At 31.3% G+C, this 21,775-nt stretch overlaps 2 protein-coding genes and 2 long non-coding RNA genes across 5 annotated transcripts in view; 2 read left to right on the top strand and 2 right to left on the bottom strand.

The window, feature by feature from the left end:
* Positions 1 to 21,775, bottom strand: part of LOC127899766 (uncharacterized) — a 43,988-nt gene that overhangs the window by 10,824 nt on the left and 11,389 nt on the right. The window lies entirely within an intron of this gene.
* Positions 4,340 to 6,500, top strand: LOC127899761 (uncharacterized). Its single transcript, XM_052433814.1, has 4 exons — positions 4,340 to 4,666; positions 5,450 to 5,554; positions 5,659 to 5,715; positions 6,142 to 6,500. Exons 1-3 carry the CDS (start codon positions 4,382 to 4,384, stop codon positions 5,713 to 5,715), a joined length of 447 nt encoding a protein of 148 aa, XP_052289774.1. The 5' UTR covers positions 4,340 to 4,381; the 3' UTR covers positions 6,142 to 6,500.
* LOC102621751 (uncharacterized) lies at positions 14,713 to 17,438 on the top strand. Of its 2 annotated transcripts, XM_052433811.1 has the most exons (4): positions 14,714 to 15,080; positions 16,087 to 16,191; positions 16,314 to 16,370; positions 16,854 to 17,438. In XM_052433811.1, the coding sequence occupies exons 1-4, from the start codon at positions 14,799 to 14,801 to the stop codon at positions 17,184 to 17,186; spliced, it is 777 nt and encodes a 258-aa protein (XP_052289771.1). In that variant the 5' UTR covers positions 14,714 to 14,798; the 3' UTR covers positions 17,187 to 17,438. The 2 variants fall into 2 exon arrangements, with proteins under 2 accessions (XP_052289772.1, XP_052289771.1); XM_052433812.1 differs by lacking the exon at positions 16,314 to 16,370 and having other exon boundaries at positions 14,713 to 15,080.
* Positions 18,351 to 18,920, bottom strand: LOC127899765 (uncharacterized). The gene is made up of 2 exons (XR_008051808.1): positions 18,692 to 18,920; positions 18,351 to 18,579 (listed from the first exon to the last, which is right to left on the bottom strand). It is a non-coding gene; the product is annotated as an uncharacterized LOC127899765 (long non-coding RNA).

Raw genomic sequence — 21,775 nt, 5'->3', positions numbered from 1 at the left:
TGCTAATATATATATATATATATATCATAACCTTCACTTTTAAATCATTCAACGTATAAGAATATAATAGTGATTCTATCACAAACAATTACACAAATATTTAGACTAATGTACAGATAATTCATTACAGTCAACAAATAAACAATCATTGATTTCTTATTCTGATGTATTGTGAAAAGTATCAGTATACTAAAGAATCATGTAATGATACACACATTCTTTGATTGTTCACACGATCAATTCAAACATCGCCAGGAAAATTTTAATTTTGCTAGTTAAATTATAAATTTGCTTCTGTAAGACTAACTAAACATATTAAATTTAGGCTCAAAATACAACCAGCAATGTAACAAATCAACTATAGAAAATCATTTACAGTCACTTATTTGTCAAATCTGATCCTTGCAGACATGAAATCTGAAAGACAACCAACAAAACAACACAAACACAACCAAATAAACACAAGCCACCACAGAGGGTGGGAACACAGCCACCATATAGGGTGGAACAAAAACTCCACAGACCTAGATCTATGGATAAATTAAATGAACGAAAACAGAATGGGTATATTTTCCAGACATTAAACTTGAAAGTATGCATACAACCTGATCTAGACATAGTATTAGGGATGTTGGATGCATGATATATTGTGGATATGCTTTTTAATTGTGTTTGAGGTGCATTGTGTTATACGTCTTCGTCAGCATGAACTGTGAATGTAAATGGTTTGTTCCATTATTTATTGTAATAGACTATCTATAGATTGATCTCCAAGTCTCAATTATTTATTATAACAAATTATCTATAGATTGATCTTCAAGTCTGTTACGGATTAGTTGTTGTATTATTATTTTATGTTGGAATGAAATTGTATTTCCTTTGTCAAAAAAAAAAAATTCGAGCACATCTGTATTCACTCATTGAATCAACGAAAGTAATGCTTTGTATCAGAAAGGGGAAAAAAAAGATTTGGTGGTATATATTTACATGATGAGTCCAACAATGTTGCATCGGTCGGGGCTTTACATGAACGCATATGAAACAGACACCTGAACTTTAAAATTCTTTTTCGGAAGTAAATCTTATTTAAATATCTAATATATTATAGATTGAACTGACAAAATTTGATGCAATACACTTAACAGACATAAACACATTACGAAAAAATAAGTTTGAATCATTAAATTTAACATAATTATTAAATATGTCAACGCAAATTTTTTCTCTATCGGGTTAGGTTTAAATTCTTGACCCATTTACCCAGTTAAATAAACAATGATTTGTGAAGGATGAACATTTATATAATATTTTATTTTATGAAATTCTAGATGAAATTAGAATATGAGTGGTATAAATGTGTAATATTTTAGTCGACTTATATATTATCATAATATCAATATATAAAAGTTGAATTTTTGTCAAATAAGTGCGAAATCTTTAATATATATTGTGTTAAATAAGTACTAAATAGGTTATTAGGTATCATGACACGTTTACCCAATTACTTAATGGATGATATCGTGTCACTCATTTACTTTTTATTTTAACTTCGTATTTAACATTTTGATGCAATTATTAAATAAATAACTCAACGATTTTGCCACCTCTCAATATAAACAACCAAGTCAACAACTGCCGTTTAAAAGGTGATTTCTGCCACGTATATGTTAATTATTCCAAGCGATTACTTAGGATTCTGCCACGTAAATGAAACAGAACCCAACTGGCCGTCTGTGGTTCGCCAATTAAAAGGTCATTTCTTTTGGGAGCTCGACGTGGCAAGAACGCGTTATCGGATCATTATGCGCCCGATTTCTTTCACAAAAAACTAGTTAATGATATCATCAGTCATCACCACTGAGTACTTAGCACGACTGAACCACGTGCGGATTCCCTTTTTTGAAAAAATATATTCAATTCCTTTTAGAACACCGATGACACCCCCTACCAACTCATTTTACGTAATTATACTCTAAAAAGGTAAAAATATTCTAAATAAAAAATATTCTCTACTTTATTGCCAATTTTCATAACAAAGTTGAATAATAAATCGAATTTTGGCTTGTAGGCTTATAACTCAATAGTGCTTACAAAAAAATGAGCTTGAGTCTTATAAAATGTATTCTATTTAAAGGATAAAAGTTTGTTTAGTCCCTATATTGTGAGGTTAGTGTCCATTTAATCTCTATATTTTTAAGAATTTCTTAAAACGTCTTTTCTGTTAAATATTGACACTTGTGCCATTATAGCATACTTTTACAATATTACACTCTTACAGTAATGTTTCTTTTTTGGATATTAATAAAAAAATAGATTATCAAATTAAACCCAAAAATAAAATAAAAAACAAAAAAGATATATATTAATTTTTGTTGAAGCTCATGTGTGTCCAAAAAAAATTAATTTTGTGAAAAATTGAATTATCATTTTTTTAGAAAAATTAATATTTTAACTGCTAAGCAGAGTGTTCCACAAAAATTTTATATATATATATATATATTGTTTTTTATTTTATTTTTTGGTGTTAAATTGGTAAATTAATTTTTCTTTTTAATAATGTCTAAAAAAATAAACATTATTGTAATATGGTAATATTGTAAAAATAAGTCAAAAGGAATAAAAGGTAATGGCAAATGTGTCAATAATTTAATGATAGGGATGCTTTAGGGTATTTTAAAAAATATAGGGACTAAACGGACACTAACATCAAAATATATGGACTAAATAAGCTTTTACCCCTATTTAAATAATAGTAGACTTCTCCCCACGTATTAATGAAGTAAATTTTTTAACTTAATATTTTGTAGATCTTTAGAATGTACTACAAGTATCTATATCAAGAATTTTATCTAATTACGTTATTCTATGATGTCGTGATTAAAATCACGGCCTAGATATTGTATTCAAACATTAAATTATGTAAATGAACGCAGACATGTAAATTTAACATAAATATTAAAAATTAAAATTAATCGTAACATAAAATATAAATTATGCAAATAAAACATAAGATTTATAAATGGAAAGTGAAATAAAAAGATTAATATAAGATTTGTGAATTAGTGTGTCACGGTAAACAAAATAAAAACTTACAGATATAGCATAAAAACTTATAAATCAACAATAAGTTTAAAACAGAACATCAATTAAGTAAATGAAATATAAGACTTGAAAATGAAATATAAAACAAGTAAAATTAATATATGAGTGGTGAATTAGAGTATTATTGGTAAACAAAATAAAAACTTATAAATGTAACAGAAAATTTATAAATCAACATTAAGTGTAAAATAAAATATAAATTATGTAATCAAAACTTAAAACTTGTAAATGGAAGGTAAAACATGTAAATTAATATAAGAATTATTGAAAAAATAAAAACTTAAAAATGTAAGATAAAATTTCATTATAATAATGATTACCTTATATAATTGTTGATTTATTTTTTCTAAATTAAATAATGATAGTTTTGGATTTATGTAATACATATGATTATATATGTGAAATTTCATTAAGTATAAAACTTTTTTTTAAAATCAGATTTTAAAAAACTATTCTTTTCATATATTTCAAAGTTGCTTGTAAGATAATGTGATTTTACATCCTTTTAAACATCCTTGACAGTAACCACAAATGATCTTTAAGTATAAGTGAGAATAAAGTTTAAAATTACATGAAATATGTATAAAACACAAAACTAGATACAATTTTATTGATATATATATAATCTAGTAATATGAGAATAGCTTTTATTTTGTTTTGGCTTAATGCACTTCAAGAAAAATAATTTTGTTTAATTAACCTCCGAACTAAACAATACCATGATAAAAAATTTTAAAAAAATATGAATGTCATTAAATGAATATAGAATTTATAGTTAAACCAATTCAATAAAACTTATTCTAATTGTTTTCAATACAAATTTTTTTAATTGATGACTCACTTTGTTCTTTGTTTAATTAAATTAAATAAATAAGCTAATTTTATTTAATGAAAGATTAATATTGATTTCAAAGTTTTATGTTATTTTATAAGTGTTTGTTTTGTTTGCAATTTGAAAACACTAACTTACCACTCATATATTAATATACTAATTTTATCTTTTATTTAATAATTTTATATGTAATTTACAAAACTTATATTTATCATGATAATAACATTGTAATTTTAATCATAGCACCATAAAATTTTTCAAATTTCAGATCGTATATTTTTAGGTTATTGTAAACAATTTAAAAAATAAATAAACAGGGGTATTTTAGTATTAACATACTTTTTATATTTTGATGTTATTTGGAGCATAATTATTGCGATTACCTCTTTTCGCGGCTCCCACTTCTTTTTTTCATTCGCTCACCCTGTAGTATCGCTACCAAGGAGAATGGAACTGCGAGAAATGGAAGAACGGGAAAACGGTGTCGTTTTACTGGAGAGGAAGACAAAGATAAAAACGAGAAAGAACAGAAAGCGAGAGAAGAGAAAAGAAAAACTCAAAGAAGGAGAAGAAGAAGCTGAAGAATTATTGCAGGACCCACTCGATGTTTTTTGTAAAGACATAATGTTGAAGATACTTAAAAGCCTAAACAAACGCAGCATAACACTGTCTCTTCTTGTATCCCGTACTTGGAACGGCATCGCTTGCAGCGACATGCTTTGGACTTCCAAGGTTTATGTCCTTTTTTTTTTAGTTAATAAATTTAGTTCTTTCCTTGGAGAATATGAGAATTGGGTGAATCTAATTTCACTACTGGGTTTTTGTTTTATTTATTTTTGGTTGCTGTTTGAAATAATCATATTATGAATACAAGTGGATTTGAATGTCGGTTTAAGCTTTTCATGTCATTATTGAGCTTTATGTGCCTAGTTTACAAGGTTTCTTGTCCACAAGGGGCATTATATGAATTCTCGACTTATTATTTGACTCAATTTACTACTCGACTTGACTTCTGAAAGTCAAGAATGAAGTTGAGTATTCTCGACTTAAAGCTGATTATTTTTTGTGCAGTATCTTTTTGTCTTTGTTCAACTCTTAAGGGTATATTTTAATAAAGTGAGTTAGTTGGGGTACGTTGTTGTATATTTTATTTTTTAAAATAGGGCTCAGGCCGCTCTTACCATTGCAGCTAGACCTTGGCTATTCCCTTGGTATATTGGTATATTTAAAGGATTGGGTATATTTTATATACGAACTGAATTGTGAATGCCGATGCAGGATTTTACTGCCTTGTGGCCTAAGTTGCTTATTTATTCTCACTGCATTATTCATGAAGTATTTTTTATTTATTTATTTAACTTCAATTATTTTCTCAGCTTTATTTGAAACACAACTGGAAAAGAATATCTACCTTTTTTTATTTTTCAGTTCTTGATGTAACTTAATGTGTAAATGCTTCTACTTTAAAGAGTAACTGAGTAAGGATAATTTACTTGAATTTCCTGTCCATTTTAGTGCGAGAAACTATGGTTTGGGAAAGCACACATACCTCGTTTATCTCTAATCCAGGGGTTATCAAAGCTGGCCGCATATTCGTTGTCTGTAATGGATGGCAAACATGTGAGTGCTTTTCCCATCTCTCTTTTGATTCGCTCACTTTTCATATACAGGTGCGCACGAGCTTTCACTAACTATTTTGTTCTTCATTTTTATGATTCTGGTAGGCTCATATCACTAAAGAAGACCTTTGTGATCATATTTGGGAGTTTCATTTTAATTAGGTATGTAATTTTAGTATGGTGCTTGTTATACATTATTAAGAGAGTTTGGTGAGTGGAGACTCGCCTTTTGATTTCAGTCTGGCCATTGATGTAGTGCCAAATTACTAGAACTTGCATAAGCTTGAAAAGCGAACGTATAAAACTTATACGTTAATGTTTTGACGGGTTAAAAGTTTGATCACATGTAGCCTTGGAACGAGATTTCAAAACCCTGAGGATCAAACTCATTATTATAATCTGCCTATCTGTAAGGCATGGCTCATAATTTAGGCAATCACTCATGTACTATTCCCTTGACTTGTCACGAGTAAATCGTAATCCTTTATTCAAACATTTATTAGCATGCATTAAGGCATTTCTCATGTGTCCTTACCTTTACTCTACCAAAATGATCAGTTGATTGGATGAATGCCATTTTGCTTTCAGGTGGCACCAGAGTATTGGCTTAATCTCGACCCCTACTGGAAGGGTACTAGCCCTCTAATGCACCGTTACTTCCATGAAGATGGGAGTCAAACTGCCCGCAAATCCTGGTGCCAAGGTATGGGGCGGGCATGAATGTTGTTACTCTATAGTTACTAGTGTTGTTGGTGAAGAAAAGATCTGGGAGCACTATGTTAGAATAAACTGCTGCTTGCCGCATATATTTATTTGAATTTTAGTTGGACCCATAATATTTTTGGTTCAACAGTGTTAAATTAGTTTTTCACTTTTGAAATGTAAAGAAAATATATGAAATTTACTCAAATTATCAGTGTAATTAGATTTCTCATTAAAAGTTATTAATAAACAAAAGTAATTAAAAACACGATCAGCCATTAATACTTATATAACTTACGCAAATCCCAATATATATACGACGGACATGTTCGGCCGTTAGGCAAACAGTTTTTGTTTCCTCTCAATTAGTTGGTAAAAACTATAAACGAAAGAGCGAGACAAAGAATATTGAAGCAAAACCATCCATCCAATTACACTACCAAACAAGAGTGAAGAACCTTTATTGTTAAAATGTGAATTGCTTAAATAAAAACCTTAGTTTGCATGAACTTTATGTGTGTGTGTGTGTGTGTGTGTGTGTATAGGAAAATCTTATTGTGTTTGGCAAGAAAGAAAATTTACAGAAGAAGAATATTCTGAAATTGAATTTAATTATTTGTTTTTCATACATTGAAAAAATAACAATACAATGTATTTATATCATAATCGTGAGCTAACTAAAAACTGTAACTAACTGCAAACAATGAAACAGAAAACAAAGAATAAAAGATACAGAGCACAATAGACATGTGTGACTAATTAAGCTGAGCTGTCAATGATCTGGCTCACTCTCAATCACTTTGCTGACTTGGCTTCTTTGGTCACTCTTTGCATTGACTGATCTTTGACTAAGAAGCTGAGATGTGCTTCCTTAATAGCCCCCCTCAAACTCAACGGACAAGGTTGGACATTGAGTTTGCTGCTGAAAAAGTTAAAATGATTGAATGTTAAGGGTTTGGTCAAGACATCTGCAATTTGTTCTTCACTGGGTATATAATTGATCTGCAATTCCTTGGCAACAACTTTATCTTTGATAAAATGCATATCAAGCTCAATGTGTTTGGTTCTTGAATGATAAACTAGGTTCTTTGCAAGCTCAGTGGCACTTTTGTTATCACACCGTATCACAGAAGTTGAAGTACACTGCAGCTTCATTTCACTGATTAATGATTGAAGCCAAGTAATTTCTGCACATGCTGAAGTAAAAGATATATATTCACTTTCAGCACTAGATTTTATCACAGCTGATTGTTTTTTAAAAGACCATGAGATTAGATTGTTTCCCAGGTAAATACAATATACACCAACTAATTTCCTGTCATCAATGTCATATGCCCAATCTGCATCTGTGTATCTAGTCAGTTTCATCTCTCCTTCAGCTCCAAATTTCAGTCCATAATCCTATCTGGAGGAGTTAAAGCAATCAAATAAATGTCTTGTAAAAAATTCTAATTTACTTTGGAAGAGACACGTAGAGACATTTTCAACATGGTTGAAGCAAAAGATAATATTGCGTTTGATTTTAATTATCTAATACTTAATAATAACATATTAATATTATAACTTCTTTCTTGCAACTATACAGATTTTATTTTAAATATAAATAACTTATTTCTTACAACTGTACATATTTTATTTTAAATATAAATAACTTATTTCTTAACACCCTCTTACAAGCTATTAAATGTTGTAAAGTTGGCATACAAACATACTAACTAAGCTTATGTACTGCAAATGCTATCTCAGGCCTTGTAAGTATTACATATTGTAAACCTCCAACCAAACTTCTATATGCTGTAGAATCTTCAATGAATTAATCAAGTGAACCATCAATTTGTTTCTGAAGCTTTGTTCCTATAGTCATTGGTGTGTCACAACCTTTACAGTTTAAAAGATCTACTTTTGCCAATAAATCTCTGATATATGTCCTTTGAGACAAGAAAATACTTCCATTGTAGTAAGAGACTTCAATCCCCAAGAAATAAGACAAAATGCCTAGATCTTTTAAGGCACATACTGAGCTAAAATGAGAAATAAAATATTCAAGAGCTTTGCTGTTAGGACCTGTAATTAATATATCATCCACATAGATTAGTACCATAATCATATATCCTTTTTCATTCTTCAGGAACAATGATGTATCTGTCCTTAAGTTCTGAAATCCCCATTTAATCAAAGTTTCTTTGAGCTTATCAAACCATGCTCTAGGAACCTACTTCAGTCCATAAAGTGCCTTGTTCAACTTGCAAATATGATCAGGTTTGTGTACATTAATAAAACCCTCAGGTTGCTTCATAAAAACATCCCCAACCATATCACCATTCAAAAATGCATTATTAATATCCACTTGCCTTATTTTTCAGTTGTTCATTGTAGCTAAGCTCAACACCACTCGAACTGTAGCTGGTTTAACTACTAGACTGAAAGTCTCAAAGTAATCAACTACTGCTACTTGTTGAAATCCTTTTGCAACAAGTCTAGCTTTATACTTGGCAATACTACCATCAACATTATACTTGACTCTAAATACCCATTTATTGTCAACAACTTTCTGTTCAGAGGATTTAGGTACTAGAATCCAAGTATTGTTCTTCATTAATGCACCATACTCATCTTTCATTGCATGGTACCACTTTTGATCTTCTAATGCTTCTTCAACTGTATATGGTTCTTTGTTTGATAGAATAACACAATACACCTTTGGTTTGAATATACATGATTTAGCTCTAGTGATCATTTTGTGTGTAGGCTAATGTATAGGTTTCTGGTGCTGTGAAGATGTGTTGGTTGATATGTCATGTGGTAAAATTGTATTTTGATGTTCTGGTTGGGAATTTTGAACCGATACAGGTGAATTTTCTGTAATTGGTGTTTATGTGTAATGTTGAGGTTCAAGTAAATCAGGTTGCTGATTTTGTTGAGCATTGATTGTATGATCATAACTTGATGAAGATTGAGTTCCGTTACTACTAGTTCCTGCTGAGAAAGGTTCTTCAAAGCTGCTATCAGAAATATATGGCAAAGTAGATAATTGAAAGACTTGTTGTTGGTTAAGTGACTGAACAGACTCAGAAACACAAGTTTCATCAATGAGAGTTGAAGGAAAACAGGTTTCATCAACTGTGACATGTCTAACAATATACACTCGACGTGAAGGATGAAGACATTTATAGCATTTGTGTGATGGACTGTACCCAATAAATATACACTTGCTGGAATGAAAATCAAACTTGTGTTTATTATAGTCTCTCAAAAATGGGTAACATAAACAGCCAAAACACTTAAGAAAACTATAATCTGCTTTGTGTTTAAACAACTTTGCATATGGTGTTTGATTCTTGAGCACTTGAGTAGGTAACTTATTGATGTGAAAGACTGCAGTATGAAAAGCATCCCACCAGTATTGAAGAGATAAATTTACTTGAACTAAAAGAGTTAAACCAAGTTCAACTATATGTCTATATTTTCTCTCCACTGATCTATTTTGATGATGTGTATAAGGACATAAGTGTTTAAAAATAATACCATTTTGATTGAGAAAATCTGTAAACACTCCATATTCTCCCCCCCCTCCCCAATCAGATTGCAACATCTTGATAGATGTGCTGAACTGATTTTCCACATGAAGTTTGAACAACTTAAAGATTGCTAAAGCTTCTGATTTAAGTTTGAGGGGATAAATCCATGTATATCTGCTATAATCATCCATAAAGCTAATTAGTATTTATATCCATTCTTAAACAAAACTGGTGAAGGCCCCCAAAGGTCTGTGTGTATTAGTTCAAGAACATAGGTAGTTTTTGTATCTGTAACTGCAAAATGTAATCTATGAGATTTTCCCAATTGACAGGCTTCACACACATTATGGCTAGAATTTTTGAATGATTGCAGAGAGACTTTAACACAATTATAAAACTTCAGCAAGTGCATTAGAACATTCAAATTTGGATGACCAAACCTTCTATGTAACAAGGTTAATTGATCATGAAACATAATTGAAACAAGCCTTGGTAAAATAGTCATATTTATTTGAGATCTGATTGTTTCTGTCAACAAAAAACAACATAGACAAAGGTTTATTTGAATGAACAACTGACATATGTGACTCAAGAGGATGAGTATAAGATAAAATAGGTTTAAGTTGCAGCTTGCACAGCCCTTTTCTCAGCAAGGCCCTACAAAAGAACTTGTCCCTTCATTTTGTCCTTCATAAAACAAACATTACCACAAAATTCAACAGAGATGTTATTATCCGAGGTTAGTTTGGATATGCTTAAAAGATTTTTAGTTATAGAAGGCACAAGCAGCATATCCTTTAACATAATACAGGTAGTTTTAAAATCAGACAAATGAAGAGAAGCATTACCAACATGAGTAATAGTTAGGCCTTGACCATTTCCTATGATGAGTTGATCATTACCTTTGAATTCCTCTCTGATTTGCATGTTGTTCATGTTGTTTGTTAGATGATGTGTAGCTCCACTATCCAAATACCAGCCTTCATCAGCAGGCCCTTCAAAATTGGCCATATATGCAGTTCCAGGAGAATATGGAGCATGAAATCCAAGCATGTATACAGGAGACATTCCAGCAAGATATTCATCAAAGCTAGGCATATAAGATGGCATGTAATTAGTTGGTTCAAAATTAGTCATATAAGCATACTTTGGGACTTTTCCTTTGTTGTAAGCTCTAGGTGGAACTGAACAAAATCTTCATTGAACATATACCAGCAAACATCAGCACTATGTCCAGATTTAGAGCAAATATGACATATTATAACTTCATTAGAAATGTCAGCAGCATTATGGTGTGAATTTTCAGAAAAGTTTGATGGCATAGTAGGTGACATTCCATTGGAGATTCTTTTTCCTTTCATCTGATACAAGTTTTGATTCTTGCCATAACCACCAAAGCCAAAGTATCCTCCATTGAAACCATTAAATCCAGAAAAATTTCTCAAAGGAAAACCTCTACCAGTACTTGATCCTCTTCCACCATGATAATTGTCTTGAAAACCTCATGTATAACCACCTCTTCTATAGTTTCCTCTTGTTTGTGCAAAATTAGCATTGAACATTCCTTGTGCAAAATTAGCATTAAAAACAATTTTGGCATCTTGCTCTTGTTGCTCAAGTCTAGATTCATGAGTAAGTAATAATGCATATGCATCATCCAAATCCATTCTACAGGCAGTAATAAAAGAACCTAAATCTAGGTAGCCTAGTACGAGACCATTAAGAATGTGCATCAACAATTCTCTATCATTCAAAGGACTACCAGCACAAGCAAGCTTATAGCTAAAGCTTTCATTTTCATGCAATAATCTTCAACATTCATTGATTCTTTCTTTAAGGTATTTATTTCATACTTTATTTAAAGTACCTTAGCTTCAGATTGTACTTCAAATTTCTTCTCAAGTGTTTTCCATACAACATAAAAGCTATCAAGATTAATAACAAAACTGAGTGTACCTTCACTTATTGAAGATAAGAGCCAGCCAAGAAGTGTTTGATCTTGTGATTTCCAATTGATAAACTCTAGATTCTCAATAAGCTATGTAGATCCATCAGCTGTTCTTCGAATGATATACTGCTCTAGTTCAGATTTTGTTCCATTAATAAAACCTTCAAGTCTATTGCCTCTTATGGAAGTTAATACTTGAGATCGCCATATCAAATAATTAGCTCGATCTAGCTTAGCAGGAGTGTTGAATGAAAAATTTGTTGAACTTATTGAATTAGCATTTGTGTTTACAATTAGATTGCTGGAGCTCGCCATATTGACCTAGCTCTGATACCATAAAGGAAAATCTTATTGTGTTTGGCAAGAAAGAAAATTTACAAAAGAAGAATATTCTGAAATTGAATTTTATTAGTTGTTTTTCATACATTGAAAAAATAACAATACAATGTATTTATATCAAACTCGTGAGCTAACTAAAAACTGTAACTAACTGTAAACAATGAAACAGAAAACAAAGAATAAAAGATACAAAGCACAATAGACATGTGTAACTAATTAAGTTGAGCGGTCAATGATCTGGCACACTCTCAATCACTCTGTTGACTTGGCTTCTTTGGTCACTCTTTGCATTGACTCATCTTTGACTAAGAAACTGAGATGTGCTTCTTTAATAACATAATACACACACACACACACATACACATATATGTATAATCCTTCTTTAGTACGGGTGTGGTTCAATAAAGTTAGTGCATAACGTTATTAAATCGCATAACTTAAGAGCATGTTCGCATTAAAACAAATGAAGGCGTCCGCACCTGAAAATGATTACATGTGTGTGTGTGTGTGTGTGTGTGTGTGTGTATCTTTTAATTTATTCAACTTATAAGGATATAATAGTGAGCTATCACAGACAATTACACAAATATTTAGACGAATGTACAGATAAATGAATAATTGATTTCTCATGCCGACGTGTTAGGAAAAATATCAGTATACTAAAGTATCATGTAATGATTTATACACATCTTTTTAACATGTACACGATTAATTCAAATGTCGCTAGGGGATTTTTGTTCTTGCTAGGTAAATTATAAATTTACTCCCAGAAGCCTGATTAAATACATTTAATTTAGGTTCAAAATACAACCAACAATGTAACTGATCAACATTAGAAAATGATTCATGGTCTCCTATTTGCCAAATCTTACCCACGCAGGTATGAAATCTGAAAGACGAACACATCAACAACACGAAACACAACCAAATGAACACAACCACCCCATAGGGTGGAATCAAAAAATAAATAATAAATAAATAAACTTGAAAGTATACATACAACTTGATCTAGACATGGTATTAGAGATGTTCCTGGTAGAGCTTGAGAATATTGGATGCATGATAATGGAGATGCTCTTTAATAGAGTCTCTGATGCATTATGATCTCCTTATCAGATTATGTATAGATTGATCTCCAAGTCTGTTATGGACTAGTTGTTGTACTATTATGTTGTTGTTGGAATGAAATTATATCCCTGTGAAAAAAGAAAGAAAAAATTTCTAGCACATTTGTATTCACCCGTTGGTATTAATGACATTAATGCTTTTTATACAAGTAAGAGAGGGGCAAGAGAGATCTGCTAGAAAGATTAATATATTCACATGATGAGTCTAGCTACGTTGCGTCGGACAGTGCCTTACATGACACATATGTAATAGACACCTGAACTCTATAATTCTCGTATTGGAAGCAAATCTCCTTTAAATTTCTAATATATTATAAACATAGTTAACAAAATTTTATACAATCCATTTAGCAAACATGAACACAACACGAAAAAATAGGTTTAGATTATTAAATTTGACATAATTATTAAATAGGTTGTGCCCTTTTTAAATTTCAACACAATTTTTTGACTTCTCGAGTTAGGTTTATATTCTTAACCCATCTACTCAATTAATGAAATGATTACTATGAAGGATAAACATTTATGTGGTATTCTATTTCATAAAATTCTAGATGGATTTAAAATTTGAATGGTGTAAATATAAAACATTTCAATAGATATGTATATTTTTATGATATCGATAAATAATATTATTTAAATATATAAAAATTGTAAAATTTTTATCAAGTAGGGGCAAAAATGATTGATATAAATCATGTTAAATGAGTATTAATTAAATGGATTATTAAGTAAGTCATGACACAATTATTAATTAATGAGTTACGTTGTGTCAATTGTTTATTTTACATATCAAACTTAAAATTTTAATATTTAATATAATTATTAAATGAATATCTAAATTACTCTAATGATATTTTAAATTTCACATGGCAACGAAAACCACTTTGTCATCAGTTCTGTCACCTCTAATATCACAATAAACAACCAAGTCATCGACTTGCTGTTTTGCCAAGCAATCACTCAGTATCTTGCCACGTATTTGACTCAGAGGTCAAACACTCGATTTTCGTCCTTCAATTGAAGAATGATTTTGTTTTGGAGCTCAGCGTGGCAAGAATGCATTATCGGACCATTATTACCTATCATCATTACAGAGCAGTACCTGAACCACGTGACCTCCCACCGCTTTTTTTTAAAATATATATTATTTCTTTTAAAATACTGATAACACCCCCGACTGTCTCATTTTACATAATCATACTCTAAAGAGGTCAAAATATCGTAAATAAAAAAAATTCTGAACTTTATTATCAATCTTCATAACAAAGTTGAATAATAAATCAAGTGATATAAAAAAATCGAGTAAAATAATAAGTCAAAAAGTATTAGCTTTTTAACCTGTAGGCCTGTAGTTCAATAATATCTACGAGAGAATGAGTTTGAGCCACGTAAAATTTATTATATTTAAAAAATAATAAATTTGTCGATCGTATATTTCTTCATACTGTAAATGATTTAAAAAAATTAAATATGGGCATTTTAGCATTAAAATATTTTTATGTTTTGATGTTATTTGGAGCGTATTTATTGCAATTACCTCTTTCTTTCGCGGCTTCGGGTGCTTCCTTTCATTCGCTTGCTCTGTAGTAATAGCTACTACCACACAGAATGGAGCTGCGAGAAATAGAAGAACAGGAAAACGATGTCGTTTTACCGAAGAAGAAGAAGACGAAGATGAAACTGAGAAAGAAGAGAAATCGAGAGCAAAGAAAAGAAAAACTCAAAGAAGAAGAAACTGAAGAATTATTGCAGGACCCACTGGAGGCTTTTGGTAGAGACATAATGTTGATGATACTTCAAAACCTAAAAGCACACAGCGTAGCACTGACTCTCCTTGTATCCCGTGCTTGGAACGGCGTCGCTTCAAGCGACACGCTTTGGACTCCCAAGGTTCATTTCCTTTCCTATTCTTTCTTTTTTTTCCCCAATCTTTTTGCCTGGTACCTGAATTTAGGTTTGTTTCTTTTTTTTTTTAAATATAATTAATTAATTTAGTGCTTTCTTCGGAGAACATGAGAATTGGGTTTTTTTAGTTTCACAATTGGGTTTTTGTTTCAAGTATTTTTGGTTGTTTGAAATAATCATATCATGAATACAATTGAATTTGAATTTAAGCTTTTCATGTCATCATCGAGTTTTATGTTCCTAGTTTACAGGAATTTGTATTCAGCGCTGAGCTGGGGTTTTTGTTAATCTTTTAGAAAGATAAGAATATAAAATTAATTAAATCTTCACCTTAAATTGCTATCCATGCATGTGTGGTAGATGATTATGAAGAGATGAGCACAGCTAAGCTCAGTACTGGATCTAAATCCAGCTTACAGGATTTCTTGTCCGCCAGGAGCATTATATGAATACTGGACTTATTATTTGACTCAATTTACTACTCGACTTGGCTTTCTTGACCAACTTGAATTCGTCTGAGTATTCTCGATTTAAGCTGAATATTTTTTGTCTAGTATCTATTTGTCTTTGTTCACCCCTTAAGGGTATATCTATGTAAAGTGAGTTAGTTGGTGTATATTGTTGGTATATTTTATTTTTTTAAATCCTGGGCCCTAGGAAGCCCTTTCTTATCATTGAAACTAGACATTGGCTAAATTATTGGTTTATTTAAAGGATTGAGGTATATTTTTATATAAAACCAAACTGAATTGTGAATGCCGTTTTTACTGCCTTATGGCCTAAGTTGCTTATTCGTTCTGATTGCATGATGTGAAGAATTTTTTTTTTTTTTAACTTCAATTATTTTCTCTGCTTTATTTGAAACCTAACCGGAAGAGAATATCTACCTTTTTTATTTTTTTCAGTTCTCCAGGTAACTTAATGGATCATGCTTCTACTTTGAAGAGTAACTGAGTAAGGATAATTTACTTGAGTTTCCTGTCTATTTTAGTGCGAGGAACTGTGGTTGGGGAAAGCGCACATACCTCGTTCAGCTGTAGTCCAGGGGTTACCAAAGCTGGCCGCATATTCGTTGTCTGTCACAGATGGCAAACGTGTGAGTGCTGATCAATCTCCCTTTGTTCTCCTGTCTCTCTTTTGAATCAGTCACTTTCCATATGCACGTTTGAGCAAGCTATCACCAACTATTCTGTTCTTTTTTTAAAAAAAATTTCTTAGACTCGTATCATGACAGAAGACCTTTGTGATCATGTTTGGGAGTTTCATTTTAACAAGGTATGTAATTTTATTGCAGTGCTTCTCATACGTTATTAATTATTAGTAAGGTCTGGTGAGTGGTGACTCGCCTCTTGATTTCAGTCTGGCCTTGACGTGGTGCCAAAATTACTAGAACTTGCATGAGTTTGAAATGTGAACATATAAAACATTAATGTTTTGACGCTTTAAAAGTTTGATCATGTGTAGACTTGGTAATGAAATTTCGGCCCATGAGGAACGAAACTCATGAATTATAATCTGCCTATTTGTAAGGCATTGCTCATAATTCAGGCACTCACTCATGTAACTATTCCCTGGACTGGTCACAAGTAAATGATAATCCTGGTAATCCTATATTCAAACATTTCTTAGCATGCATCCAAGCATCCAAGGCATTCGTTGTGTGTCCTTTCCTTTACTCTGCAGCTTTCTACTATTTTGTTGGAAACTGAAATGATCAATTGATCGGATGACTGCCTTTGAATGCCATTTTGCCTTCAGGTGGTACCAGAGTATTGGCTTAATCTCGATCCCTACTGGAAGGGTACTAGCCCTCTAATGCGCCGTTACTTTCATGAAGATGGGAGTCAAACTGCGGATCCTGGTGACGAAGTATGGGGCGGGCATGAATGCTGCTACTCTATAGTTACCAGTGTTGTTGGTGAAGGAAAGATTAGGGAGCACTATGTTAGAATAAACCGCTGCTGGCCGCATATGCTTGTCTCTAGGAAGAAGGACTGGAGCTGGGAAATGTCGAATGTCCTGTACTGCTACTCCAGTGTTCCTGATGGCCACAGGGTTGGTGGTACAGGACCCCTGCTTCTATGTGTCTAGAATGAAGTGCTGCCGGGTTCGCCAAATAGATATAGAATAACTTTCCAATGAGAAAGCTTGACTAAAGTAAAAGACAGGAAGAAACACATACTCCAATGTAGTGTTTACTGCCGTTCATCAATTGACTTTTTCTTTTTCCCTTTTAATAAAATGAGGCTTCTCATCGGAAGTCCTTTGTTGGAAAAGGTCATAAGTGGTAATTGGTACTTCGTTATTTTGCGGAATAAAATAGTTAGAAAGTGTTTTTGGATATGCAATGGACTTTACTGATAAGTTTTTTAGCTCTTGTGCATGATCCGTGTGGTTGACTGGTTGCTTCCCCCAACAGAAACATATTTATAGAGTATTTTTTTAATCTTTTTATTTTTTAAAAAAATTGGGTTGCAGATAAAGTTTAAATTAATATTTTTTAACTCTTATTTTTCCGGAACCCAAATTATAGATTTTTTTTCATTTTTTTAATTTTCTAAAAATGTTAAGTTGTGGTTAAAATTTAAATTAATATTTATTTTAATTATTTTAGAATTCAAGTGGTCAATAAAATAAGATCAGTTGATATATATTAGATCAAGCACCTCTAGCCCTAGTAATATATTTTTATATTATAAATTAATGTTGCACGTATAATTAGGTTCGGCAATCTAGCCTTTTTCATGAGAACTGCACAAGAGTTTTTTATTAGAGTTTAAGAGAAAAAAAAAGTTTATATCAGATTTTATCTTCTATTTTTTTAATATAACTTATCAATTAAAATATAAAAATAAAAAAAAGAAAAGAAAATTTAAATCCCTAATTCATAAAGTAATGATGATTAAAAAATATAAAATTATAATATTAAACTTTGTCTTAAGCTTTAATTAATTAAAAAGATTCTTAAATTAGAGAATTTAGTATTAAAAATTTAAAATTTTAATTTTTTTACTTCATTTTTTGATTTATTATTTTATTTTAAATGGTTAATTTCTTCAATTGAATGTTATTATTAATTTATTACCAATTTATAATAATTTAAAAAATAATTAAGAAATCAATGGAAGCTCAACTCGGCCTTTATATTTTCCTTAACATGGATTTGCGCATGGACTAGAAAAGTCAAATCCGGTCTATCAATTTGCCATCCCTACGTGTAATCATTATATTTTGATGAAATTCAGAGTAAGGACATAATCTGCAAATTGTTTTTCTTATTTGTACTTCACCAAAACTAAGGAGGACAATGGTTAATATCCTGAAAACAGAAAAGTACAAGACGACGTGTCGCGTTGCTTACATTTCATTCACTGCTGAGCACACCTGAAGAAGACCGAGCTCTATTCCCCATCCTCTTCCTGTCACTCTCTCGCTGTCTCTGTCTCAGTATCACTGAATGGAGATGCAAGAAATGGAAGAAAAACTGCAAAACGGGGATGTTTTACTTGAGGTGAAGAAGAAGAGAAATCGAGAGAAGAGAAAAGAAAAAATCGAAGAAGAAGAAGAAGAAGAAGAAGACTTATCGCAGGACCCACTTGAGGTTTTGGGTAGAGACATAATTTTGATGATACTTAAGAACCTCGACGCACGCAGCGTGGCACTATCTCTCCTCGTGTCCCGTGCTTGGCACGGTGTCGCTTCCAGCGATTCGATTTGGTCGGCCAAGGTTAAATTTCTTCTTTCTTTTTTAACCCTTTGGCTTGTAATTTGTATTTGAACTTGGGATTAGTTTATTTTGTATTGATTTAGTGCTTTCCTTGGAGAATTTTGATCATTGGGTTGCTCTAATTTCACAAACGGGTTTTTGTTTTGGGAAAATTGCAATGGTTATATAATGTAAATGTTTGTCTAATTTGGCATGTGTTTTGAGAAAGTCTTGATTAAGCTTGTTAAGTATTTGTTTGCTGTGTGAAATAATCTTAATAGGAATCCAATCAGTTTTTGTAGTTCAAGTTTCAATTAGGCTCCTACTAAATTGTCTGCTCTTGAATGACCACATGGGTATCATTACCACGAATTTAGCATTACCAACATTTATTTAACCAACATACTACGTTCTGTTGAATGTATGGGAAAGTGAATCTGTGCAATCTTCAGATTTTATACAAGTAATCCTCTTGGTTTTTCTGCTTCCAAATATTAGTATTATTTAGTCTATAATTATTATTTTGTTCTATTCAATTGTATTAAAATGATGGAAATAATAATAATTATTTTCTGCCACAATGATTTTCAAATAATTATATTTAGTTGGTCACTAAATTCAAATCCTAGAGGGTGGTGGTGGATAAAAATTCAATTTGAATTATAATTTTATTTACCTTTTGGCTCTGTACACTCAAAAATGGATTATCGTGCGATTCAAAAATTATTTGAAAAAAGGAAGTCTGATCAAAGAAACAGACCAATATGGGTGGCTCCAATTCATTACGCTGCATATTATAATCAATATCAACAGATATATGTGCTATTAGAAATTGATTTGTTAATTCTTTCAACTTATAATCCAGCTTTCTTTTTCATTACTTTTTTTCTTTTTTTTCTTTTTTTGAGTGGGACTATTAGCACCCCTCTAAATATCTCTTAACATCTCTTTTCTTAATTAACCCTATTAAAATGTTTTTTAAAACTTAAATAATTCTTTGAACACCTCCATTAATAACAAAAATACCCTTAATTAAAACTTATTGTATAAACCACATTCTCTAATTTTTATTATTAAACCTCATTTTAATAATAGGGTCTCTCCTATTTAAAGAAAAAAACAATAGGTTTTTATTCTCTCCATAGTAGCTATCGGTGGTAAATTCTTTGCTCGAAAATTAAAAGAAAAAGCAACTTTTTTAATTTCTAAAATGTTAGATTTTATAAGGAAAAAAATTATTTAACTTTTGAGTGGAGATTTTCTTAGAAATTGGCCTATTATGTAATTTTAATAAAGGTTAAAATCGTAAAATAATTAAAAGGATTTTAAGAGCTATTTGGAGGGGTGCTAATAGTTTTACTTTTTTTTTTTCAATTTATGCAATTAATTCATATTCAAATTAAAATTCAAATTAGAGGAGGAAATCCAAAAGTTGCCCAAAGATGTTGGCAGAGGACAATATCTAGACAGTGCCATATTCATAAGAACAGTGCTATATTGCTAAGATTAGATCCAAATGCAGTGGCACGTGCTGTGTTTACTTGACAGGGCTAGTCCGAATAATTATTCAACATGCCTTAAAATTTTATGGTTTTTTTATTTTTTAAATCCTTTTTTCTCAAGTATGTCCTTAAATCAATCTTTATTAAAATAAATAAAATAATATTTATAGTTAAGTTATTCTTTTTTGGAACCTTTAAAATTCAAAATTAAAAATAGTAATTTATCTTTTTAATTACTTTCTTTAGAGCAAGTTTCTCGATGTTGCAATATCTTTTGAATATTTTTTTTTGTTACGTTCACACAGACATATACAATAAATTCATAAATTTATAATCTAACCCTGCCTGGTCAAAAGATTATCTTGACGATCCTAAATATGATTACAAAGATATGACAGCGTCCGATGTCGTAGTATAGTGAAAATTACCCTTTAGGATAATGCTTTGCACCCCCCTTGAGGAATTTTCTCCGAGTTCGTATTCGTTGGTCGGATAACAAATTCTTAGTTGTAGGAAGCAACTATTTGGTTTCCGGCTGCAGCCACAAGGTTATGATTGTAACTTTCTTTTTTAAATAACAAAGAATACTGTTGTCAAGCTATTGTCCATCACCGTTGAGTTTTTTGATGGGTGTTGTTGTTCCGGCTGAGCTGATCCTTCAAAAAGTTATTTTGCCTCATATTTCCAACGTAAATGGCCCAACAAATTTGTGTCATTCTGTATATTTATTAATATGAATACGTTTCATAATTGTGCGACTTATCTTTCTGTCTTAGTTGTTATATTAAAAAAATTAACTGGAGAAAAAGAAGATCTAACATTTTTTTCTGGTCAAGGCAGCTGCTTCTCGAAAAAATATTGTCGCTGATATCCTAGGTTTCTCGGAAGGCTCTTTTCCTTTTGTTTATCTTGGAGTTCCAATTTTCAAGGGTTGTATTTTGGCCCATGCCGGGCGAGTTGAGCTAGTAAATACTCTTGGCCGTGGGGATTGAGTTAATAATTTTTATTTTTTTTTCCATTGAAAACACTACAACGTTTTGCCTTTGTTCTTCTCAGCGGTCTCTCACCCCACGATTGATTTAACATTTCTCTTACAAATTAAAAGAGTAAGTAAACATTAATTAAAAAATTATCCAGGTCAGCAAAAAGTCAACAGATAGATGCACAAAAACTCTATTCGCCTCCACGTAAACTCGTAGCATTTAGATGCAACCCTTAAATAATAAAGTTACTGCTTTCAAGTCGTTGTTCAACACCATTGTGTTTGCTAATTGGTAACATTGATCTGACTGATTGAAGCTTTTAACGAAACTATATTGAATCATATCAAATGGACCCTGATTTCAAAGCTGCAGTTAAAATACTGAACCTTTTAAGGATATGGGAAGAGATGTAACTTTGAACTAGAGGCGTCAGTGGACTTGACACAGCTGAATGTGTAAAATATATTTTGCACAAACTAAACAATTGTA

The sequence above is a fragment of the Citrus sinensis genome, chromosome 9, assembly GCF_022201045.2.
Source record: "Citrus sinensis cultivar Valencia sweet orange chromosome 9, DVS_A1.0, whole genome shotgun sequence".
Taxonomy (NCBI): domain Eukaryota; kingdom Viridiplantae; phylum Streptophyta; class Magnoliopsida; order Sapindales; family Rutaceae; genus Citrus; species Citrus sinensis.
Note: the sequence above shows the minus strand (reverse complement) of the source record. Positions and strands in the feature narration are given on the sequence as shown.

Coding starts and splice junctions, on each gene's coding strand:
- LOC102621751 (XM_052433811.1), top strand. CDS start 14,799: ATGGAGCTGCGAGAAATAGAAGAACAGGAAAACGATGTCGTTTTACCG. Junction 15,081..16,086: donor ACACGCTTTGGACTCCCAAG/GTTCATTTCCTT, acceptor TGTCTATTTTAG/TGCGAGGAACTGTGGTTGGG. Junction 16,371..16,853: donor GGGAGTTTCATTTTAACAAG/GTATGTAATTTT, acceptor TTTTGCCTTCAG/GTGGTACCAGAGTATTGGCT.
- LOC127899761 (XM_052433814.1), top strand. CDS start 4,382: ATGGAACTGCGAGAAATGGAAGAACGGGAAAACGGTGTCGTTTTACTG. Junction 4,667..5,449: donor ACATGCTTTGGACTTCCAAG/GTTTATGTCCTT, acceptor TGTCCATTTTAG/TGCGAGAAACTATGGTTTGG. Junction 5,555..5,658: donor CTGTAATGGATGGCAAACAT/GTGAGTGCTTTT, acceptor TGATTCTGGTAG/GCTCATATCACTAAAGAAGA.